Below are 26,503 nucleotides of genomic sequence, written 5' to 3'. Positions count from 1 at the left end.
ATTTAAAAACTATTTTGTTAATCTTCTCCAATTTCTAGTAGTCATTTTTAAGTTTCTAAGTTTGTAATTATGCAATCCAAAACCTTTTTGAATCATGCAATTCTGGACTCTATCCAAAAATTTCTGGATTGCAAAATTCAGAAGTCATTTTTAAGTATGGGAAACTTAATATTCAGGGAGTGCAGGACGAAAATACATAGGTGTAGGAAGAAAGACCCAGTATAAAAAAGGCCATGTTTGCTCTAATCTTATCTTACAAAATCGTTCACATTCTTGTCAATATATATATATATATATATATATATATATATATATAGTTACTGATTAAAATCTAATATTATAAATCGCACATAGATAATAAAGATTTTAATATGAAGCGCTTATCACTGAAAAGATTACAACTTTTAAAACTTTGAAAGGAGGGCAACACTAAAAGGATTTACTCTAGAAGTTCTAATTTTTGCTCTTTTAAATAATTATACAAAAAGAGATCAAATTACTCCAAAAATATTTCTACCCCATCATTCATTTTTCTTTAAATTTGACAATTAAAAACGAAATATTTTTCAAACCATTAGATCATAAAAAACTATAATTTCATCAGCAAGTCTAAAGATTTTGGGGTGACTAACATTACCAGTTCTTCTAGATGCAATACAACATTAAAAAGCATTCAGTGGAATCTCAGACCTAGATGCAAGAAAACATTAGTCATGCCACATTCATCAAATGATCCATGTCTGAAATTTCCACAAAAATAAAACAAGGATACCCATCTTGCTAAAAAGTTCCAATACCAAGATAACAATGTCTGAAAAGTTCCACAAAACGAAACAAGGCTACCAACCTTGCTCACAACTTCAAACAAAATAAGAAAGTTTCAATTTTCAAAGTTCCACAACCAAAGGAAGGATACACTCACCTTGCTGCTAAGTTCAAAGAAACCATAAGTGTTTGGTAACTGATCAAGAAAGCACAGATTCCCCTCATTACCATTATTATGCATATGATTGCAAAGAAGATCTTTAAAGTGACCACTGAGAAGACTCACAGGCCCTGGAATCCCCAAGATCCATGTAATGCCTCCTACCCTGATGTGGCAGATCAAGCTCACCATGAAGATGGCCATGAAGAGACGGCGAAATTTGGCCTAGGCCGAGATCAGGAACACCCTCCGGCGAGTCAAGGGCCTTCAGGTACCATGAGGTGGCATGTGGAAGTTGATGGAAGCCTGCAACCTGTGAGGAAGCAGCAGTGAATTGTGCTATGGATGTCCCATTGAAATTCAACAAGTTATTGTTATTGTTGTTATTGTTGTTCAGTTCAACACTTGGTTGTGTGGTTCTGGAACCCCATGTTTGATTTGACAGAAGAGAGAGAGCACAGTTTGAGTCGGTGACTCCGGTGTAGCTTTCCACAAAAGGATGTTTGGAACCAAGGAAGCTTGTTCCACCACTTCCTGATCCATGCAGGAAGAATTCAGATGGTGTGTCTGACCTCTGCCAGGTTGCAGCATGATTTCCAGGTAGTGGCTCGGTTGATCTTGGAGTTGGCAAGGTGTTTCTCAATGTAAGCTTTGGATATGAAGCAAATTCCATGAGAAAGCCACCAGCTCTACCATTGTTATCTGCTAAACATGAGTGAAACAGTTGAATGTGTTTTATAGGCAAGGAAGAGCAAAATCTGAAATTATTGATACGTCCTAGGATACATTAAGTGTGTGTTTGGTTTGGCATGGAATCCCGAATCCATGTTTTGGATGCAAAACATGGAAATTACTCAAAGTAGTTTCAGTTTGGATTTGGATTATGAATCAACATTTGACTTGATCCATGCCAAACCAAACATGCACAAAGCACATAAGGAGGTTTGAAATTTATGTTCTGATAATTTCTAACCAAAAATAGGGGAAGAAAGCCTGCCATAGCGAGAGGTTAATATGGAGCTGGGTGGAGGCTTTCTCCGGCGCTCATTATGGCCGGCAAGTCGCCGGCGGCAGCTTCGCTTTCCTTGATCAAATTCAGAGAGCAGATGAAACCTGGGCAAGGACTAACAAAGAGGATATTACCATTTCTGAAATATATATATATATATATATATATATATATATATATATATATATATATATATATATATATATATATATATATATATATATATATGCCATGCATGCTATAAAAGATAGTATGAGCAGACACAAGATTTCAGAAACATAACCAGGTTTAAGTAGTATGCTACAAAAGAGAAAGATTGCTTCTTATCAACATGCAGGAAATGTTCATGCATTAGATAATGGATAACATAATTGGCAACAGAACCAAAGGTTTTAAACTCAGGGTTGCAATGGCATGGGCTACAACTCAACTTTAAGTTCAATTAGTAACCAATTAGCCACAAATATTGGATATTCAAAACCATATGTGTGTCTCAATGCACAAGAGAAAAAATAACAACCCAAGTCTTTTTCCCACTCAAAGGGTTTCAATATGTACAATATCCATAAACCAGGATAGCATTCAAAAATTCACAACATTTTTTAGTTGTTAAATATCATTTTTCAAAATAACTGATTAACATCCATCATTTTCAGTCAATAAGATTAAACATGAAATCACTTGGCTGAGATTTCCTTTCAATAGTTGTATGAGATCCAAGATCAGTGAAGGTGTATGAGATCCACCATTATATTAGAGCACAAATTCGTATGTATGTTTCAATAGTTGGAAATTTTACAAAGGGTACATCTTAATCTGAAAATTTTAGTTCTTCATGAAGAGAATCAATCCATAAGATATCTCAATCCAGAACAGTAGCAGAAAAGTAGCAATTTGCCATCATGATAACCTTCCACTTACACACATGTCAGTATCATTTTGCCACTAAAAACATCCCAAAAAATGCCCTGTAACATTTGTTGGCACAATGAGTCACTGAAGAGAAAATTGATTTCAGATCTAATCAAGCTTGAACTATTAAACAGAAAAGGATAAACAGTTTTTAAGAGCTGAATCAGAATTCAGGTGCCATAATGATAATCTTTATTGAACAATAAAAAACACAGAACAATCCCTCCTCTGTTAACATCTAACTTCCAAAAGATATCAGTCTCTTCCTCACTTTCGTACCCTCTTCATATACTAGATTAAAAGGGGGAAACCTTGGTAACTTCTTTTCTATTCTATGCTATCATTTATAAGTCACAGTAACAATAGGTACATCAAATCCAGAAACATGAGCCATTCTAGAATCAATTAGTAGCATCAGAAACCAAAAAACAAAACAAAACTTGCAACACTTCACTTCACACACTTAATTTATGAAGAGAAGCGCATGAATCAACAGTAACAAAAGAAACTCTACAGAAAGCAATCACAAGGAACAAAAAAACAGCTTGCTGAAAGCCCTGAAATTTGTAAACAAGCAACACTTTGAAAATAAATGCAAAATATATAGTCAATAACCATGAAAAAGTAGATGCACCAATTTGATGTTTACCTTCATCAATGGAAAAAATAACTGATTATTTCTAACATTGAAACTAATCCTAGCACATCAGTAAATTAGAGTGCCAATTAACTTTTTTTTTTCAAAAAAAAAACAATATTAAAAAAAGCACTCAAAATAGAAAAAAGCACTCAATAGGAAAAGCACTGAAAATAGCAAAAACCAAGATGCAAAATGATGAAAGTAAGCAAAACTGGTAAAAATAGCAAAAAGCAAAGCAGGATGTAAGATGATGAAAGTAAAACAAGAAGACTACCCAATATAGAAACAACACCAAAAATAGCAAGAAGCTAAAGAATAAGAAAAAAAAAAAGATTTTTTTCCTTTATGAAGTCAATAATAAACAAAAACAGAGAGAGAGAGAGAGAGAAAGAGGGTAACCTGCTACACTGTTGGCAAAACCTCTGTTCCAGACCAGCCACAATGACCGTTGGGGACTTGGAATGCATGGCACAAACCTTGTGCCTAGAATAGTAAGCTTTGGCTCCACTCAGATCTGCATTGCAACCCTGAACCTGACACCTAGGAGGCTGAACCGGTTGCACTGAACCACCTCTTCCCTTCTTTGAAGAAGAAGAAGAAACCCCAGCACTGGTTTTGGCCCCTTGAGTGGTTGGTGCAGCTGCAACACTGACATCCTCAAAGTAGATTTTCTGGCCAAATTTCAAGCCATCAAGTGACTCAATGGAAGAGTTGGGTGATGAGGAGGAAGAGGGTAGTGCTACTTTGCTCACTGAACCAGAAAAACTCATTCTTGCTGCTAGCTTCTTCTGCTGCTGATGCTCAAGCCTCCTCTAGCTACCCATTTCTATTTTTCTTTATTTTTCAAAATTTATATTAATCTTTTCTATTCTTATTATTTTTATCTATATTTTAATTTTAAAATAATACATACACGTATTTATTACGTGGATGAAATAAAATACACAGCTATTTTCTTAAAATTAAATGAATTTATTTATATAATTCAGGTTATGAACATTAATACTTTACTTTGAATTATTTATATATTTACGTATGATATTTTAATATATTTGATTAATATTTATTTGTGAAATATTTAATTTATAAAACTATAATATATTTTTATAGTAAAAATATTTTTTATTTTGAGAATAATGTATGTAAATTTAATTTGAATTTATACTAATAATTATATAATTATAATGTGACATCCCATTTTTAATAGATTAAACTGCTAAATAAAGTATCACAAAATTATAATAACGAGAAGCACTTAGATGAACATAAAACGTAGTAAAGGTAACTGTTACAGTCATCCAGAAGTGTACTGTGAAAACAAATTTGGACATACCACTATGCCATAAACAACATAAGAGAAAGTTAACAGTCATGCAAAAGAAAAGCTCCTAGAGCTAGAAATTTCAAGGGCACTAGGGCCATAGAATGCTCCTGAGAGTCACACAAACAGGTCCCCTAAGCTATACCACTGCTACCACCGGGCCTGCTCCCAGAACTTCCTCCATCTGCTCCCACCAAGGGTGATCATCGCAAAAGAGAAAACACAACAGGAACATAAACAGAAATGCAAGGGTAAGCTAGTGTAATTTAATCTTATCATGACATAACGGACAAGTACTTAAACATTCCTTAACATGCAACACAATAGACACAGAGCATCATGTTATAGCAAACAAGCAGGACATTATGACTCAATTATCCGGATAAATATACCAATATCAGATTCATTGGACGCTTGCACTTGTGGTGGCCTCTATTGCTCTGCAGAGCCATTGCCAATGGGTTTCACCCTACCACGCACAAGGTTAGCCTTTAAACGTCTAAGGCCATTATCCTGCCTGTAGACTAGGGTCTCCCGCTACTCTCACCACTTGGGTCAGTTTACTCTACTTGAGACTCACTGACCCTTTAGAGCTTCGGGATGCGATCCTTACTTGAATCCATACCTTAATATATACACTACACACCACCATGAGGTCTCCCCACGAGGCTCATGAAATTACGCCTATCACACAACAATTTCATGTTCCTCGTAATACAACCACCAATTATTTTCTCAACATTGAATTCCCATGCACTTTCTCAACCAACAAAACATAATCCCATACAATACTCATGCTAACATACAGAATTTCAGTGCATACTACCCACACAACTCATGCAATTACACCAAAATCATACATATTCGAAGTAAATAGCCACCCCCAAGTAAACAGGAATTAAAACACAAATCTGCATTGTCCTCGCCTGAGCCGCCGCGACCATCTCGCTTAAGCTAGGTCGTCCCGCCTGGGCGAGACCTGGAACAGTGGCCCTCTGCTGACCCTCGCCAAGGCGAGACCAGCTCGCCTGGGCGAGATCGCCTTTCGCCCAAAAATAAAACTCCCCGCTTAGAAGAGGATGCGAGCAGAGTACACCAGGTTTTCCTCGAGAACTCGCTTGGGCGAGTCACTCTCGCCTGAGCGAGACAACGCATCGCTCAAGACAAGAGCCCTCCGCCTGGGCGAGTCGCTCCAGCAGAACCTGGGCGAGTTTCTGCTATTCTCGCCTAGGCGAGATGAGCTCGCTTGGGCGAGAATATGAGGTCCCGCCACTGTTTCCCACATGCAGTACCAAGAATAGTCAACCCAAACCACGCAGTTCATTCATACATGAGTACAAGCATCCTTTAAATCATTTCAAGCATTAAACAAAACTTAAACACACCACATACTTCAAAACACAGAAGAATCTAGCTTCCCTTACCTTTTCTAGACACGAGAAAAGAAGCAGCAACCCAAGGAACGCAACCAGTCACAACAACTCTACGGACTAAACTGGTGAGCTGAAACAGAAACTCCAAGACCCAAAACGAGAGTAAGAAATGGAACCCTAACCGCAACAAAACGCCCAACTGGAAGAAGGTGGAAAGAGAAAAGGAGATGCTATAACAGATTCGGGGATACTTACCAAAAAAGAACACTGAGCTAGCTTGAAGATGGAGTTTTCTCTATGCCCTAGCAGAGCTCCTTGCTTGAGATGTGGGATGGAGAGGAGGACTGTTTCTGAAAAGGTGACAATAGGCAAATGAGAAAACTGAGTGGGTATAGAGGGTTCCTTAAAGGGCTGGTCTTGGGCCTACTAAAGGGCAGGCCCAAACTTCTTTGGGACAGCAAAAAGGGGCTTACATATAATGTTTATAAGAATTTTTAAATATTTTTTAATATGTATATCTAACATATATTAAAATTCAAAAAAATAAAATATTTATATTAAAATTATGTTATTATTAATTTAATTTTTTTTATATTAATATAATAATTTTAATCAATGTAAATAAAATATATTATTAAAATTTTAAAAATTAAACTAAATAATAATTTAAAATATTTTTAATTTGAAGATTTTTTTTAAATGTTTTTAAATTTTATTTTCTTAATTTTATTAAAATTTTTAAATTTAATGAATGTTTTCATTCTCATCAAATTTTATATAATATTTTAATTTAAAATTTATATAATTATTATTTATTTATAATATTTAATATGAAAAAAATAATTCATTTTTTAATATTGAATTTTTAGTATTTTTTATTTTTTTATTATTTAAAAATGAAATAAAAATTTAATAAATTTTTTATTTAATAATTTTTATTTTTATTATTATAAGAATTGCAAGACATGTCCCGTCCCGCACCATTGGGATTTAGCTATCTGATCCGTGAATACAGATTAATATTTCGTGTTCAGTTTTTAAAAACTGCAACTATTGAAAAAAAAAAAAAAAAAATATATATATATATATATATATATATATATATAACTATATTATAAAATGTTGCATGTAGTGTTTTTATAATGTATATTTTCTGAGCATGTTAAATAATTAAAATATTTTATGATATTTAGAAAGTAAATTGTAGAGCAACCAACTATATAATAAGTGTTCATATCTTTTAGATCTACAGTCTAATAGGTTTACTGTCTCGTAAAATGAACTTATCATTACAAAAGTTCATTCGTTTTAAGCACAACAATCAAGAAAATATGCACTGTCCACTTAAATATTCCAACACAAATATATACAAAATAAAGCTGCAAATCCTTATAAAGAATGTTCAACATAGTTGAAACTATTTTCATAAACCAATAAAATCTAAAAAACTAAAATATCTAAGTACATAATTAAAAGAACCTACAACATATTAATGTGATGTTATTACTAATACTCTCAAATCACATAAAAACTATGTGATTTCGAATTATCACATATTTATTATCTCAATGAATCTTTATCTAAATAACTCTATTTTTTATAATAGATTTAATTAGTCGGATGATATTCAATTTTTTTCAAATGTATCAGTTTAGTAGTCATTTTTAAAAACGTGTCAATCCAGTCCTAACTTTTGAAAAAATGTCTTAACCAGGTCTCTTTCAGACAAAAATTACTAAAATCGTTAACTTAACTCATGACTTTTACCACTAAATTTTGATATAAATATCAATACTTAATTTTGTAAGTCATTTTAAATATCAATATCATTAACGATGTTAATATTTTTTTACTGAAAATAACCTAATTGATACATCTTTTTAAAAGTTCAAACTTAATTAACATTTTTTTTATAAACATGTATCAAACTGACACATCTAAATAAAAATGATTATCATCCATCTAATTAAACATTTGATGATATATGAAAAAAAGTTAACACAGACATATTCCATGCTTCATTTCTTTCTCAATTTTATTCTTTAACTTTTGATGTCTTACTATTATTACTTTTTTATTAATTTTATGTATAAACTCAAATAAATGTTGTAATTATCACTTTTGTACTTCGAACCTACTCATATTCAAAAGATTCCGTTAATGTGTACGTGGACGGTTATAGATGTGAAAACTATTATTGGAATCTTAAATTTGTTAAGGTAGCATTATCTTTATCATACCTTAAAAGAAAAATATTATAATGTCTTGAATAGTACTATCTTATGTATTAAAAATTTTGGATAAAACTAATTAAAGTCTTTATAGTTTACTTTAGTCTTTCCTAATATTATATTACATTTTTTTTTGAGAAATTTTATTTTAATAAAATTTATTATGTTTTTACTTTGAAAGAAGGAGAGAGAATAAGTGGTAGAGTTACATGTAAAGATAAAAGAAAATAAAAGTTACTTAAAAAAAGTTGTCAGTGAGATGTGTCTGTCCAAATCCAAGGAGAACACAGGTGAAGAATGCATAGACAGAAAATGGAGCTTGTACTTTTTCTTACTATTTTTTTTTTTATATTTATTGTTTCCTTTATATTAACCACTATTCCTTCTTTATATTCTTTAATATCAATGGTACTTTTCAAGACAAAAATAACTTAATATTTAGTCATTTCATACGGTAAAGTATTGATATATTTATTTTTAATATAATAAAATAAAACTAGTATTTGATTTTTAATGATTATTATGTATTTATTATTGTTGTCGTAAAACTCGTGACAAAACACTTCTCTCGAAATTAGAATGAAATACGAAGAAAATGGGTTCCCTTTTCATTCAGTTTATTTTTTGAATTTTTAATGATATGAAAATATTTTAATTAGTGATAATAATATTTACATTAAAAGTACCATATAATTTAATAGTTTTTTTTGCATATATTCATTTTTTTTACCATTTTATCCGTATAATGATTATACTAATTTTAATAATTATTTATACATTTTTTAAAATTTTTTTATTTGTGACAATTATTTTTCTTACTGTAATAACTATTTGTTATTACAAAATATGTGTATCCATCGGTTATTTTCTGTTAGTGCTTTTGGTGTCTCTCACCAACACAAACTAGGTAAAAAGTTATTGCATGACGTTAACACATCTCTCGTGTCAAAGTGGGAACTGTGTCTGAAAATGATGTTACCAAACAAAATAAAGAATACTATATCTTTCTTTTCTGGATCTTGTTCGAAAATTTTAAATCAAATTCTTTATTTTGAAATTTAAAATAAATAATTTTGAAATGGTTTACTTTTTTTTTATAAATTTATAAAGGGGTATTAAATAATTTAAAATAATTACGAACTAAAAAAAATTAAATAAGAGAACAAAAAAAAATTCAAATTTATAAAGAACAACAAATTCAAATTTAAGAGACTAGAATATATATTTTAAAATTAATTTTAAAGTAATACATGCATGAAAATTAAATTAATTAATATAAAATTATGATAAATAAAGATCTAAAATAAATTATAAAAAAGTAAATACGTCTTTTAAGTATTGATTAAAAGGTATATAGAACCTAAGGTTGTCTATTACATAATATAAAATCTGAAAACCTGGTTTTCCATATTCGTTTCATATTTAGTTGCATGTATATACAAGGTTCTCGAGTTATATATATATATATATATATATATATATATATATATATATATATATATATATATATATATATATATATATATGTATATATATATAGAATATGAAGAATGACAGGTTTCATCTGACTCATCGATAGAAAATATCACTTAAGTTATTACGATCAATTTTTCGTTTAATACCTTCACTTAGTATTAGAAGTATTAAAAGTGAATTTTAAGCCTAACTCAAATTTATAAAACCCGTTTGTAAATTGAGAATTGTACTCACTTATATATTGTGAATTGGCTTTATCTCTAGTTGATGTGAGACTTCCAACACACTCCCTCACGCCGGCCGATGAATATTCATCTCGTGCGTGGGACTAAAAATTAATGGGTAGTCGGTTAGCAACCCGATAGCGGATGGAACAGAATGTCCAAGAAATGTCGGTAGGATAAACTCTAACTTGACTCTGATACCATGTTATGGAAGTGGAGTTTAAGCTCAACTCAACCCCACAAAACCGGTTTGAAAGATGAGGATTACACCCACTTAAATATTGTGATCGATGTGAGACTTCCAACACTTAGCAAAAGTATAAGTGTTTAAACGAAATAAGTATATTTTGAATCAATCTAATGAGTAATTAGCTTCACATTTTCACACAATCTAGTTGTCTTTACTCAATTTTGATAGAAATGAGGATGAGACAAAAAAATCATATATATTAAAATGAAAATGAGAACAAGAACAACTTTTTAATTTAAGAATTTATAAGTATGAAAAATACTTATTATTGTTATTTTATTGGACCTCTTAATTGTACTCAATCATGTGTTTTGTGGGAAGTTTTAGATTGTTTTTAGGTTTCTTTTAGGTTATATATATTTTTGTGTTTTCTTGGAGATTATTGTATAGGAAAGTGAAGGATTGGAGAAGAAGTGAGGTTATTCTGTCAGGACCTAGTCGCCCAGCAAGATGGATCAGTCACCCAGTGAGTGTGCTCTGTCACCCAGCGAGTGATCATCGGTCGCCCAACGAGTAAGTCATCTCGCCCAGCGAGAGGAAAGTTTTCTGAAGTGGTTATAGTTTTGAAAGTTGCACGAAACTGTTGTGATGAAGTGTGGGAACGCGACAAGACCAGGAAAGATACGAAAAAGTGCCATTCTAGGGCAAGGAGACTTCACATTAATTCATCCATTCCATCAAATTCATCCATCCTTTGTTCTCTAGATGCTTAGGAGTGACTAAACTCCTCCTTCATTGGGGTTGGATGTAATGAACCTATACTCTTTGTAATTTTCCTATGCAATGTAATCTTTTTCGTGTTCATATGTTCTATCTCAATTATAAATGTGCTTGATGGAAATCTTTGCTATTTGCTTGTATCTAATTATTGGAAAATGAATTGGAACTTAACCTTAGATAGAACAACCATGAGATTGGATTCTAGGAATAGACGTAATTTCTAGGTCATTCTATACACTAAATCTTAATGCAAGTCATGTGTTAAAATAGTTAAGGAATTAATATTCTAACTATTTGACTTAGAACTTACTTCAAAGGAATTAGGGGCTAGTAAGCTTATGATGAGGATGTTTAAGCAAGATAGAGAAATTGTGTAGGAAATATTACGTTAGTATGGTTCATGACATCCAACCTTGGTGAAGTCTTTCCTAATTTCTTTTATCACTTTAGTGTTTATTAATTTTGCATGTTAATCTTAAACTAAACCAATCGTTTATGTTGGCATTATTGCTAAAATTAGTAAATAATCACACTTAGACAAACGAACACAAATCCCTTGGAAAAACTATACTTGGACTTCCTTTTTTACTATTTGTAACGAATTGGTACACTCCCCAAAGAGTTAACAAGAATAAAAATAAGATAATCAAATAAGATAACAAAGAATTGGTACACTGTGATATCTTTTAAGTAATTTTTAAATATTTATAAATTAAAAAAAAATGAAAAGTCATTTAAGAGATATCATCTCAAATTGTAAGAAAAAATTGTTAAAATTAAGTTGTTAAAAAATATTTTTTATCAGTAAATAATTTTTAGGACATATAATTGATGTATGAATACTAATATCAATATGTATTTGATGATTTGTAAATGTACCAATTTATAATTTTAACATCTCCATATTTATGATTGATATAAATGTTCTCTGTACAGGAAGAAGTAAATTCAAGTGCAAACTTTTAAAGTGGCCTTTAGAGCTTTTGTCTGTTATGTTATAATGTCCCTTTTATGAGTTTGTTTCTTTTGTAAGTTTTGGTGTACATGGATTAAATGGTTAAAGGTTTTTTTTATTGAACGTTACAAGTATAATACCACAATTTTTTAAACCACAAGAAAATAAATACAAAGAACATCTTATTTAAATATATACTAGGTTCATAAATTATTATTTTTAATTAGATCTTCAAATTTTTAAAATACATATAATTTAGACTTTGATTTCGGGTAAATTTTATAACTGGATCTCTAAAAGTTACCATAATTTCGTACTCCAAATATTAAAGTTATTAATTAATCACATTTTTTTTTAGAAATCAAGTTAAATATTGTAAAAAACAAAATTCAAAAGGCAATATAGCAAACCTTGTTTCAATTATTGAATACTTTTTCCCACTTCTCCTACATCTTATTACTTAACCCACATGACAATGTTCCTGATGTTATTATATCTAGAGATACTTGTGGTTTAAAAGATTACTTAAATAATTATTTAAGATATAAAGTAAAAATATGTTTGAAAGTATAATTCTAGATAAGACATATAATAAACATGAGCACACATAAACCTAATTCAAATAAGTTGTTTAATAAAGTATAAATTTTAAAATATAAAGAAATTCCATTTATAAGCATAAATAAAAAAATGTAATTTATAAAATTAAATTCTAAATTATTTTCCATTGATTAATATTTTTATTAATAACTTTAATTTTGTCTTTTATTTTTTAAGATATTTAAGTAAAATTATCAAAAAATAGTGGATATCCATAAATTAAACAGCATAATATCATATTTATTATATTAAAAAAGAAATAATTAAAATATATACTTATTATTTTTCTAATACCCGTGTTTAATTATTATTTTATATTTTACCTGTATACATTCAATTTATTTTTCATCGAGTGTACTATGTGAAACTAAAAATATTTTTCTACTTTATAAAATATTATTTTTTTTACTTTATAAAATAATATTTCTCTACTTCATGGGACACAATTGAGTAATAATAAGGGCATGTTAGTGTCGTACTACTACTTTAATTGGGAAATGCCCCTGCTTTGGGGGCTTCAGTGCCTTTTACTTTGGAAAAGAACCTTTTCTTCTTTATTCTTTCTTTATAAGTCTAATTACTTTATATCACTGTTGCATCCGATTATAAAAGATATTCTGGGGATAAATATTTTTTTTCGAAGTAATTACTCAACTAAAATTTTTTATACTACCATAAATTTTTCTTGCAAATTGCTAAAAAATTTGTAAAAAAAACCTTTTTCTGTTATTTTTTTAAAAATTTTAATTGATAGATAATTTTTTTGTGAATAATTATTTTTTATAAAATTATAAAATTTGTAATTATTTTTTACAAAATTTGTTGCGAAAAATATTTTATACAAAATATTTTAAAAAAATAGTAACATTTTCTTGCAATTTTTTTACAACAAAATTTATATATATTTTTTACAAAAGAAAATTCAAAACAAAATTAAAAAAAAAATATGAATTTTCTTAACAATGTTAAAATTAAAAATAGTTACTAATCAAAATTTTGATATCATTTAGTATGTATTTTCAAAAACATTAGTTTTGATTCTTACATTTCTAACAATGTTAAAATTTATTTTGGTGATGATTCTGACATGTTATTTATTTGATTTTTAAAATGAAATAACACTTTTTTAAACATTATTAATAATATTTTTGAACAAAATTAACAAAAAATATGAATTTTCTTAACAATGTTAAAAAAGAAATAGTTACTAATCAAAATTTTGATATCATTTAGTATGTATTTTCAAAAACATTAGTTTTGATTCTTACATTTCTAACAATGTTAAAATTTATTTTAGTGATGATTCTGACATGTTATTTATTTGATTTTTACAATGAAATAACACTTTTTTAAACATCATTAATAATATTTTTTAAACATTTTAAATAACACCTGTTGTTTCTGACTTTTAAATTTCAATAAATAGATTTTATGAGTAAATTGTTAATAAATTTTTTTAAATATAACTAGTGAAAATACATGTTATTTTGTAGATTTTTTTTATTAAAAAAATTATTTCAGTTTAAAAATAAGTAATTTAAAAAAAATAAAAAAAATAAATTTATTAAAACGATTACTTACATAATTATTTTAATTTTAAAAAATAGTTATTTATTAAAAGATAAAATTGAAAATAAAAATATGACTTGACATTGTTCCGAAAGGAACCTTTATTTGAGTTAGATTATGAGAGTGGAGGAATCAACATGTACGTAGAATAGTTAGATACAAATTTAACTTGACTTTTTTTATCAGTAAATTTTTTTAATATATATATATATAGATATAAATACTTTAAAAGTGTCTCGATCTTTATACAGGTTCTGATTTTACATTAAATTTCATAAATAATGTCACATCCCATTTAAATAAAATAATCTACTAAATAAAAACATCGCATAATTATAGTAATAAACGAGCAATCAGATAGACAGTACATATAAGGATTTACCATTACAGTCATCTAGGAAGTACTTAAAAGATATTGAGGCATATCAAACAAATGCCTCTAACAAAACATAAATCTAAAAGTTAACTGTTTTGCAAAAGAAGCTGTTCATATAACAGGGGATTACAAAGGCATTAGAGCCTTAAAACTGCTCCTAAGAGCCACACACAACAGGCCATCTAAACTGCATCGCTGTCGCCGTCAAGTCTACCTTCAGCGTTCCTCCCATATGCTTCCACAAAAAGGTGATCATCGCAAAAGAGAAAACAACACAAGAACATACACAAAATGAAAGGGTAAGCTAGTGTAAAACAGTTTTAATCATAATATGACAGGCAAGTACTTGTGACATCTCCAAGCATACAACACAGCACGCACAAAATCATGTTATGGCAGACAAGTAAGACACTATGACTCAATTATCCGAATAAATATAATAAGATCGGATTCACTGGACGTTTGCGCTTATGGTGGCCTCTATTACTTTGCAGAGTCATTGCCAATGGGTTTCACCCTACCACACACAAGGTTAGCTTTCCAGCATCTAAGGCCATTATCCTGCCAACGACTAAGGCCTCCCGCTACTCTTACCACTTGGATTAGTTTGCTCTACATGAGACTCACTGATCCTTTAGAGTTTCGGGATGTGATCCTTACTTGGATCCTTATCTTAATTATATACACTACACACCACCATGAGATCTCCCTACGAGACTCATGGAATTACGCATATCTCACACCAAATTCATGTTCATACCATAACCACCACCTTTATCTCAAACATCCAATTATCGTGCAAGTTCTCAACCAACCAACCAAAACCCATGTGTTACTTATGCCAACATACCAGTTTCAGTCCATAGAAATCAAACAACCACGCATATTCACATACTTCAGGTTTTGAAAGGGGTAATTAAACCAATCACATAAACCACCAACCAAACAGGAAATAAAACATAACTAAATCACCCCTCTACAGCAGCCTCGCTCAAGCTAAGCGCCCTCGCTCAGGCGAGGGAGGTTGCCTCGCTTAAGCTGCAGGCTCTCGCTTAGGCGAGTCTGCAAACAGTGGCCCTGGGAGATTTTCACGAATTCTCGCTTAGGCGAGACCTTCTCGCCTGAGCGAGACAGAGCGTCGCTAAAAATGCGAATGGGCTGCCTAGGCGAGCGCTCGAGGCTGAACCTTAGACGAGCCTCTGATATTCTCGCTTAGGGGAGACGAGCTTGCTTGGGCGAGAATATCAGTTCTCCCTCACTGTTCCACACATGCAAGGCAGAAAAACAACACAGAGCAACATCCAGGATATAAGTCAACCATTTACACATGATTAATATACCATTCAAGCACCCAAAACACACAACAACTCTCAAACATACAAAAATAGCTTTAGAACTTAAAAACCTAGCTTCCCTTACCTTTTTAGGCGCAAGAGAAGGGAGCAACAACTTAGAGAACGCAACCCAGGCACAACAACTCCACGAACTAAGATAGTGAGCTGAAACAAAAACCCCAGGACCCAAAACGATTATAAGAATCCTAACGCAACTAAAGCACCCAACTAGAAAGGGGAAGAAAGGCTATAACAGATATGAGGAGTAACTTACTTGGAGACAGAACAACCTTATCTAGCTCGAAGATGGAACAATCTTTGTGCCCTAACAGAGCTCTAATTGGAGTCAAGAGTGTTTGAGGGAGGGAGACAGTTTCTGAAAATGGAGACAAGTGCAGAATAAGTGAGCTGAAAGGGATATTGGGGTCCCCTGGTGGGCTGGTCTTGGGCCTACGAAAAGGCCAGACCCAACTCTTATAAGCTAAAAGAAATGGGACTTACAGTTAAACTAAAACAACCTAATAATTGTGATGTTGTTTGTATTTTACTTAGATTTTAGACTTAGAGGAAATATGTGGATGGTAAAATTATTTGGATGGTAACTAATATTAGCAAATCGTGTAAATGTTGAATTGACAAAACTAAATTATTTATTTTGGAAGGTTTGTTAATTATATTTAGATACATGTATATTGTAAGGATTAAAAATAGCCGAATACAATTGTGGGGAGGTTTAAATATATTTATTGTTAAAATGTTGAGTTTATAAATATAAAAAATGGTTATTTAAGTTTAGTTTTAATTTTTTTCTTTCTTTGACTTTTCTATAAAATTATGACGAATTTATTCATCATTTTAAAAATTAAAGTCTAACTTAGATATTCTGAGGTAAAGAAGAATAATCATGTTCAATCAAAATTTTAATTAAATTAAGTTCATCTTCTATCAATTTTCTTGAGTTATTTTTTATGTTTTGTCATACATGGGTAGAGTGATACTTGCATGTGACTCGTTTGGACTAAAAATGAATTTGTGTTTCAAATTATTGATATGAATTTTCTATACGTATGAGTAGAGATGACAAATAAACTCGTCCTTGTGGGTATTGCCCGAATCCGTCTCCGTTTTGACGGGAAATTCCCACATTGACTGGGTATGGGTATGGGTATGGATATGAGTATGGGTATGGGGAATCCCCGACTTCTTCAATTGGGTATGGGGATGGTTATGGGAATGTACATATTCCCGCCATAATACTCGTCCCCGCCATATCTCCGTCATCATTTAAATTATTAAAATATTCACAATTAATTAAGTAACATTATATATATATATATATATATATATATATATATATATATTTCAATTTTTTATTTCTTATAATTATTTGGTTTGTCATGAAACTCATTTGCATCTCCAATATATTTTTCATCTTATCATAACATTTATATAATTATGTTAAAATGATGTATGTCAATTAAAATTTTTTTATGTCTCATATTTGAATATTTCTATTATTTTTTAATATTTTTATTTATTGTATATTTTCCTTTCATATGAGTATGTTTAATACACTCAATTTAAATGTTTAACAGCATAAACATTTCATTTACTAAGTAATATAAAAAAAATTCTTTACTTATTTTTATTAATTTTTGTTTCATTTGAAGAACTCTTTTGTTTTGCTAAAACAATTATTTCTCAACTATTGAGTATATATGTTGATATTTGAAAAGTGATTTTAGATGTCTAAGGTATTTTTCATCTTATCAACCATTAATTATACATTCATTTTTCTTTGTGGGATTTCTTTCAATAGTTTCTTAGACATACATTTGTTAATTTTTTAATATTTTTATTTGTTGTTTATTTTCATCATGTAGAATACTATTTCAGTATATTTTATCTATTTATTTTTTATTTTCTAACTCATTATATCAATCATACTGTAATTTTTTACTATAAATAACTTTTATTTACTACAATATCAAAATTTAATGTAATTACCATGAATATTTTTTATCACCATCCAACATATATTGGAGTTCAAAAGATACAATATCCATGTTAAAAAAAATTTATTATGTTTATTAATTGTTATTTGCGTCATTTTGATTACGTAATGTATTATCATTTTTATTAGTGTATACAAAAAGAGATTCATTAGAATTTAAAAAATTGAAGTAAACAAACATTTAAAATATATTTTAATTTGAATATTTGTTTTTCTTTAAAGTTTTTAAAAATATTTTTAAATTTTATCAACTAGGTTTCATTAATGTTCGCAGTTTGCAAATTTAATAAATGTTTTAGTTCTCATGAAATTTTATTTGGTATTCCAATCTAAAATGTAAACAATTATAATTTATTTCAAAATATTTGATATCGAATAAACAACCATCCTCCTAATATTGAAAATTTGATAATATTATGTTTCCTTTACCGTAATTTTTTATTATTTTATAAAAATTAATTAAAATTTATATTGAAGTAGTAAAGAAACAGGTATGGGTATGGGTACGAGATTATACTCGTTACCCGGTGGGGATGGGGATGGAAAAAAAGTTTGATACCCGTTGGGTTTGGATATGGGGATGGGGATGAATCTTTTTTACGGGGATGGGTATGGGATAGTGAAACCCGTCCCCGCCCCGCCCCACCGGGTAACGGGTATAATCTCGTACTCATACCCATACTCGTTTTCTAACTACTTCAATATTAATTTTTATAAAAGAAAAAAATTACGGTAAAGGAAACATAATATTATCAAATATTCAGTATTAGGAGGATGATTGTTTCTTCCATATCAAATACTTTGAAATAAATTATAGTTATTTACATTTTAGATTAGAATACCAAATAAAATTTCATAAGAACCAAATGATTTATTAAATTTGCAAACTACAAACATTAATGAAACTTAGTTGATAAAATTAAAAAGTATTTAAAAAATATATATAAAAGGAAAAAAAAAATTCAAATTAAAATATATTTTAAATGTTTTTTTACTTCAATTTTTTAAATTCTAATGAATCTCTTTTTTATACACTAATAAAAGTTAGGTTAAATTATACATTTGGTTCCCATTTTCGTAACAAAATATCAATTTGGTCCTTTTATTTATTTTTTTATCTCAATTTGGTCCCTATGTTGGGAAGTTTGATGCAATCAAGTCCTTTCCGGGAGTGGTGTAATAACGGTGTCACTATTATACCAGATGTCATTTCATTTCCTTATTCTCAATTTGGTCCCAATATTTTAATTTTTGTCTCAATTTAGTCTCAATTTTTGTAAAAATTATACCATTTTGTCCTCTCTAAATTGAAACCAAATTTAATTTTTAAATGTACACAAATATTTCTATCAAAATTAATATATCAAGTAAATATTTTTAACAAGATTAAGTTTATTTTAATTTATATTTTACATTAAACTTTATTTAAAATTGTTTTAATAGAAAATAATGCTAATAACAAAAAAAAAATTCATAAATTGTATTGATATTTTATTACATCATACTTTAATATTGTTTTTTATTTGAATTTATATTTTAAATAATTGCATATTTTTAAAATGTGTAAAATTCAATAATTTATATACAAATGTTTTAGTTGGTGTAAAAATAACAATTATATAAATTTTTAAAAAATTAACTAGTTTATGGAACAATAAAAAAAATAAATTAAAATTTTGAAAAATATTTTAAGTAAAATTGAATGTGAAACAAATTTAAATAAACTTAGTTTTGTTGAAAATATATAATAGAAATATCAATTTGAATAAAAACATCAAATTTAATAAAAATATTCGTATAATATTTATATAAAAGTTTTTTTTTTCAATTTGGAGGGGGACGAAATTGCACAATTTTTGCAAAAATTGGAACTAAATTGAGACAAAAATTAAAATATAGGGACAAAAATTAAGAATGAGAAAATGACACCTGACATAATAGTGACACGTGGCATTGTCACTGCCATGTGGCACGATGTCAGCTTGACACGTGGCAAAACTTTTAATTTTTTTAAAAATTAAAAAAAATTCAAAAGAAAAAAAAATAATTCAAAAAATCCAGAAATTGACACGTAACACCCCATCTAACGTTGTTACAACAACATTAACTAACGAAAAAGACTTGATTGCATCAAACTTTTCAAAATAGGGACCAAATTGAGATAAAAAAATAAAGGGACCAAATTGATATTTTGCTACGAAAATGGAGACCAAAGACATAATTTAACCTAAAAGTTATAATACATCACTGATCAAAATGACACAAAGAACAAATAATAAACATAATAATAAAATTTTAACTTAGATTTTGTATCTTTTGAACTCCAATATATGTTGGACAATGAAAAAAAATATTCATGGCAATTACATTAAATTTTTATATTATAGTAAATAAAAGTTATTTATATAATTAATGTGAAAAAATTACAATATGATTGATAATGAGTTAGAAAATAAAAAATAATTAGATAGAATATATCGAAATATTATTTTACATGATGAAAATAAACAATAAAAAAATGTTAAAAGCTTACAAATGTGTGTATAAGAAATAATTTGAGAGACTATTGAAAGAAATCGCACAAAGAAAATCAAATGTATAATCAAGGGTATAATAAGATGAAAAATACCTTAGAGAAATAAGAAAACTTTTCAAATATCAACATACATACTCAATGGTTGAAAAATAACGAAAATTATTTTAACGAAACAAAAGTGTTCTTCAACTTAAACAAAAATCAATAATAATAATAATAATAATAATAATAAGTAAAGATTTTTTTTATATTACATTAATTTGAGAGTATTAAACATATTCTCATGTTAAAGGAAAATATATAATAAATAAAAATATTAAAAAATGATAGAAATATTCAAATGTGAGGCATACCAATTTTTTAATTGACATACATCATTTTAACATAATTACATAAAGGTTATGATAAGATGAAAAATATAAAGGTCATGACAAATCAACTAATTAGAAGAAATATATATATATATATATATATATATATATATATGATTACTTAATTAATTATGAATATTTGAATAATTTAAACAGGGACGAAAATATGGCGGGGATATATACATCCCCATACCCATCCCCATACCCAATTGAAAAAGTCGGGGATTCCCCATACTCATACCCATACCGAGTCAATGCGGGGATTCTCCGTCAAAGCGGGGACGGGTTCGGGCAATACCCATGGTAACAGGTTTATTTGCCATCTCTACGTATGAGAGATGGCAAATAAACCCGTCCCCGTGGGTATTGCCCGAACCCGTCTCTGTTTTGACAGGGAATCCCTGCATTGACTGGGTATGGGTATGGGTATGAGGAATCCCCGACTTTTTCAACTGAATATGTGGATGGTTATGAGAATATGCATATCCCCGCCATAATACCCGTCCCCGCCATATCTCTATCATCGTTTAAATTATTAAAATATTCACAATTAATTAAGTAATCATATATATATATATATATATATATATATATTTAATTTTTTATTTCTTCTAATTATTTGGTTTGTCATGAAACTCATTCGTATCTCCAAAATATTTTTCATCTTATCATAACATTTATGTAATTATGTTAAAATGATGTATGTCAATTAAAATTTTGTTATGTCTCATATTTTAATATTTCTATTATTCTTTAATTTTTTTTATTTATTCTATATTTTCCTTTCACATGAGTATGTTTAATACTCTTAATTTAAGTGTTTAATAGCATAAACCTTTCATTTACCAGGTAATATAAAAAAAAAAATCTTTACTTATTTTTATTAACTTTTGTTTCATTTAAATAACTTTTTTGTTTCGCTAAAACAATTATTTCTCAACCATTGAGTATATATGTTGATATTTGAAAAGTGTTCTTAAATGTCTAAGGTATTTTTCATCTTATCATAACCCTTAATTATACATTTGTTTCCTTTTGTGCGATCTCTTTCAATAGTTTCTCATTTTGTTTCTAAGGCACACATTTGTTAATTTTTTAATATTTTTATTTGTTGTTTATTTTCATCATGTAGAATACTATTTCAATATATTTTATCTAATTATTTTTTATTTTCTAGCTCATTATATCAATCATACTGTAATTTTTTCACTATAATTGTATAATTAACTTTTATTTACTACAATATAAAAATTTAATGTAATTGCCATGAATATTTTTTATCACCATCCAACATATATTAGAATTCAAAAAATACAATATCTATGTTAAAATTTTATTATTATGTTTATTATTTGTTATTTGCGTCATTGATTAAGTGATGTATTATCATTTTTATTAGTGTATAAAAAAAGAGATACATTATAATTTAAAAAAATTGAAGTAAACAAACATTTGAAATATATTTTAATTTGAATATTTGTTTTCCTTTAAATTTTTTTAAAAATATTTTTAAATTTTATCAACTAGGTTTCATTAATGTTTGCAATTTGCAAATTTAATAAATGTTTTGATTCTCATGAAATTTGTAAACAATTATAATTTATTTCAAAGTATTTGATATCGAAGAAACAACCATCCTACTAATATTGAATATTTGATAATATTATGTTTCCTTTACATTAATTTTTTATTATTTTATAAAAATTAATTAAAATTTATATTGAAGTAATAGGGAAACGGGTACGGGTACGAGATTATACCTGTTATCCGGTGGGGATGGGGATGAGATAAAAGTTTGATACCCGTTGGATTTTGGTATGAGGATGGGGATGAATTTTTTTTACGGAAATGGATATGTCATTTTGTGAAAGTAGAAGTTTTTGGAGTTTTGATAATATAAAAAAGTTTGATCCAGATAAATAAATTGACGTACTGTTAATGAAGTAAGATTGTTTAAATAGATCAAATGTTTAATAAAGATTAAATTTCAAGTAATGAAAAGTTTATTGCACTGGTAATATTCGTCTCTGATTTGGAGTTAATATTTAGTACAATATATCTGATGAGATTTTTTCCAAACACATCGATAAATATATATTTTATTAAATATCCTTTTAAATGTTTAAGATTTATATATGTTGGTATATAATTAATGAAAGAAATAAGAATTTTGGACTTCGAAATATTTTATAGTCATGTACGTATAACTTGTTTATGAGATTGAATTATGCATAATAATTAAATTTAACATTAAACAAAAGTAATTTTGGACATTGCATATAAAATCAAATTGCATCCCATTTTATATACTTTGGATAAGATTACAAATTATTTGAGATGAAATATGAGAAGTGAGAATTAAGTGGCTGATATTATTCATTACATTTTTTTAGGAATTAAGCATTTATGATGGAACATTTATATAGTGGAATCCGACGTATCTCAAAGCGTTTATAACAATTATACTTGTTCATCAATTAAGCAACACCATTTTAAAAAAAGAATATAGAAACATATTGTCCATTATTTTTTATCTATTTGTTATAGTTAAACTTTTCATAAAATAATATTTTATTTCAAGATTTGTCTCAAAAAACTAATTTTTTTTAAAGTAAAATAAACTAGACATACACCCAATGAAGCGTTTATTCACTAAATTGTCAACACTGAGAAAACAAATAAAATTATTTTAAAATCTATTAAAAATAAGTTACTATAATAATAACTTTAAAAATAAGTTACTATAAAATAACTTTAAATTCCTTTTAAGATTAACTATTTTTAAGTAATTTATAAAATTTCAGTGTTTTTAATTGAATCTTTACTAAAAAAATATTTTATCAAGTGTTTGAAATATTTTTATTGTTTGATTTAATTTTAGTACGTAATTATTACTCTTTATTTTTCATTTGTCAATCAACTCATTTTTTTTTTCAATCTTATCTAACTCGTCATCCATGAAAAAGAAAAAAACAAAAATGATAGTTTGGCACATGTTTTAAATATAGATTTATTTGACATCAATTTTTAATAATAAAATATTAAATTAAGACACAAGCTTTTAGTAATATTATATTTTAATAATATATAATTTAATGTCTTAATTTAATATTTCATTATCAAAAATTGATGTCAAATAAATATATTTTTAAAAGTTTGTTTCAAATTGTCATTTTACAATAAATAAATGAGTGAGAGGTGATTGTTGAGGAAAAAGTGAAGTGTTAACTAGAAAACACAAATGATAATAATTATATCATTTCATTGAGAAAAAAAAAAGTCAAACAACATAGAAAACATAATGACTATAGGATGGCGACATGATTCTAAAGATGCAACGCGACAATGACAGAAAATGTCGACACTTGTAAGAATGATTCTCATTTCTTGGTCTTCATCATGTCGTAGTTCTAAATGTGAATGTGGACCAAAGATTGCATAAGAAGTGAAAGAAACCGAAGAATATCACAAGAATGACGCTAACAATATCATAAAAATGAAGCCCACACAAACACCTTTGCTTCAATATGTTGACACATTACTCTTTAAGTTTATGGCATCAGAACAAAATGGGAGAGTTTTTCTCAAAAGAAGATACAAAATTTCAGAACCTTAAATGATGATCTTCAATTTCCTTTCTTTGCATCGTTGACCTGTTTCTTTTGTTCTTGGACCAGCATTTGCAAATTTCGTTGAAGCTGAAAATCAGAAAAGTAAAAACATAAGAGTAGATTTCTATTAACTTTTTATTATCATAACATTTTCAAATTTTAAAAAAAATTGAACCATTGAAAATGAAAAATGAAAATTTTCATCACGCACCTCTAATTGTTCTTGAATACCCCTCCCAATCTCAAGTTGCAGTTTTCGTGATTCCTCAATTTGCATACATCTGCCACAAACATTCAATTACGTTATTACAAACATTTGTACATAATAATAGAATAAACCTAATAATTGTTGCATGGTACTACGTTACATTTTCTGTTGAAGTTCAGTGACCATGTCTCTGCCATCACTTTCTTCGTGCCCTTCTGCATTTTGAAAGGCAACAGTGCGAGGTGATTTATCCATACAATTGTATATGCAATTTAATTCAAATCTTTTTTCATTAATTTAAGTGATATTTAAGACTAACAAGCATGACGAAAAAGATAAATACATGTTCCATTTTAAAACAAGGCATGCATTTCTGCTATACATGAACACATTGAACAAGAACTTATACCTCTGAAAGTGTTCTTCACGAACATAGTGGATCGATATTTCTGCACCCAAGTTATGCCAATTATGTTACACTACTAAGTAACATAAAATTCAAGAACAAAATGCTAATTTGATAACAAAAGATTCCAACCTGCAAGTGGCTTTTAACATGAAAAATTGTCAGGGACTTTGAATTCATCATCCTTAGCACTGCCTTGGGCGTTGCTTCTGCAAGTTCAAAATAAACAAAACAGACAACGAAAATTTGCATGAGAATTTGTAGTTTAAACTTTATACATAGTTTAATGCAATATCTTTAACATTGTTCTCTAATAATGTGATATTTTCATAATCAAACTGAAAGCTCTGAAAACTTATCCCACCAAACTGAAATTTAAGACATAAAGTGATCAAATTTTAACTTAACTTACTTTGAGCACCACCAAGGCTGTTAACAGCTGCTACGAACTGTTCGTGCAAATCTTTGGTCCATTTTATTCCTTTTTTTTTCCTCGTTGGAACCATGCTAGAAGCTGTGTTTCCAGAAGTGGCACAAACAACCTCAACCTGAGAGAAGCAAAATTCAATATCAAATTCATAGGTCTGATTCAAAAACAAAACACCAAACACAAACATCAATCACCAACCCCATCAACTGGGGCAGAAGCACCACCCTCCGATACGTTATTTTTCTCGTTTCTGAAATGCTCGTAAACACTATACGTTTCGTAGAACGTGTCTTCATGGGTGGATAAGAAGGAATCAACAACACTTCCGAACAGTTGAGCCGAGTTGTCCCCAGAAGACTGACACAGAAAATTTTGCGAATCGAAGTTCAAACATGAAACGGGAACATCAAACAGATGTTGGTCATGATGTTGGAAGTTGAAGGTGTTGTTTTCTGAGCCTCCAACGTTGGCCACACTGTTATGAACTCCGGTGAACTCCTGCGAAGAATGATACATAGCTGTAGTCTTAGTGATGAAAACTTCGGTTCTTTGGTGTTTATATATACGTGTGCTTAAAAGTGTTACCTTTCATTGGGTTAATCTTCAATTTATTTCTGAAGATAATGGTAAGCAAGTATAGTAGATTCCAAGTTTAACGAGCTACTTTATAAGTTTAACAAAAATAAAAAATTATAAGTTAGTATTGAGGAGATGAGACCAGATGAGCTCGGTTTCAAAAGCACTAGAAAAATATATAACCTAAATAATGGTAATGATATTTTGAGAAAAAAAATTTAAGGAAAGTTTGACAAACTACATTTTTAAGGTAAGGAAGGTACTATTTTATTATTTTATTTTAATTAAAAAATAAAAATTAATCTATTTAATTTTATTTGTAGAAAGTTTGTAAAAAAAAGTTTTTCAACAAATCATTTTTTAATAAATAATACTGTTGGGCAAAGTTGTCAGTGAGGAGTTGAAATCATAATCTCTATCACCTTCTCTTCTAAAT

General features: G+C 28.7%; 2 protein-coding genes across 2 annotated transcripts; both read right to left on the bottom strand.

The window, feature by feature from the left end:
- Positions 1-769: 769 nt before the first annotated feature.
- LOC114190875 (squamosa promoter-binding-like protein 9) lies at positions 770-4,297 on the bottom strand. Its single transcript, XM_028079938.1, has 3 exons — positions 3,886-4,297; positions 1,899-2,038; positions 770-1,627 (listed from the first exon to the last, which is right to left on the bottom strand). Exons 1-3 carry the CDS (start codon positions 4,254-4,256, stop codon positions 1,026-1,028), a joined length of 1,113 nt encoding a protein of 370 aa, XP_027935739.1. The 5' UTR covers positions 4,257-4,297; the 3' UTR covers positions 770-1,025.
- A 19,934-nt stretch (positions 4,298-24,231) lies between these two features.
- Positions 24,232-26,052, bottom strand: LOC114189598 (myb family transcription factor PHL5-like). The gene is made up of 7 exons (XM_028078207.1): positions 25,690-26,052; positions 25,474-25,609; positions 25,194-25,270; positions 25,065-25,104; positions 24,816-24,870; positions 24,659-24,728; positions 24,232-24,534 (listed from the first exon to the last, which is right to left on the bottom strand). Exons 1-7 carry the CDS (start codon positions 26,005-26,007, stop codon positions 24,463-24,465), a joined length of 768 nt encoding a protein of 255 aa, XP_027934008.1. The 5' UTR covers positions 26,008-26,052; the 3' UTR covers positions 24,232-24,462.
- Positions 26,053-26,503: the final 451 nt, after the last annotated feature.

This window comes from Vigna unguiculata, chromosome 7 (genome assembly GCF_004118075.2).
Source record: "Vigna unguiculata cultivar IT97K-499-35 chromosome 7, ASM411807v1, whole genome shotgun sequence".
Lineage (NCBI taxonomy): Eukaryota > Viridiplantae > Streptophyta > Magnoliopsida > Fabales > Fabaceae > Vigna > Vigna unguiculata.
This window is presented reverse-complemented; position numbering and strand designations above follow the sequence as displayed.

What these genes read in the sequence shown, in the direction of transcription:
- LOC114190875 (XM_028079938.1), bottom strand. Translation starts at nt 4,256, where the DNA reads ATGAGTTTTTCTGGTTCAGTGAGCAAAGTAGCACTACCCTCTTCCTCC. An exon ending in TTTTGCCAACAGTGTAGCAG is followed by an intron (nt 2,039 to 3,885) that starts GTTACCCTCTTT and finishes GTCCTTGCCCAG; the next exon opens with GTTTCATCTGCTCTCTGAAT. An exon ending in GCTTTCTTCCCCTATTTTTG is followed by an intron (nt 1,628 to 1,898) that starts GTTAGAAATTAT and finishes CATGTTTAGCAG; the next exon opens with ATAACAATGGTAGAGCTGGT.
- LOC114189598 (XM_028078207.1), bottom strand. Translation starts at nt 26,007, where the DNA reads ATGTATCATTCTTCGCAGGAGTTCACCGGAGTTCATAACAGTGTGGCC. An exon ending in CTTCTGCCCCAGTTGATGGG is followed by an intron (nt 25,610 to 25,689) that starts GTTGGTGATTGA and finishes TGCTTCTCTCAG; the next exon opens with GTTGAGGTTGTTTGTGCCAC. An exon ending in ATGTTAAAAGCCACTTGCAG is followed by an intron (nt 25,105 to 25,193) that starts GTTGGAATCTTT and finishes ACTTGGGTGCAG; the next exon opens with AAATATCGATCCACTATGTT.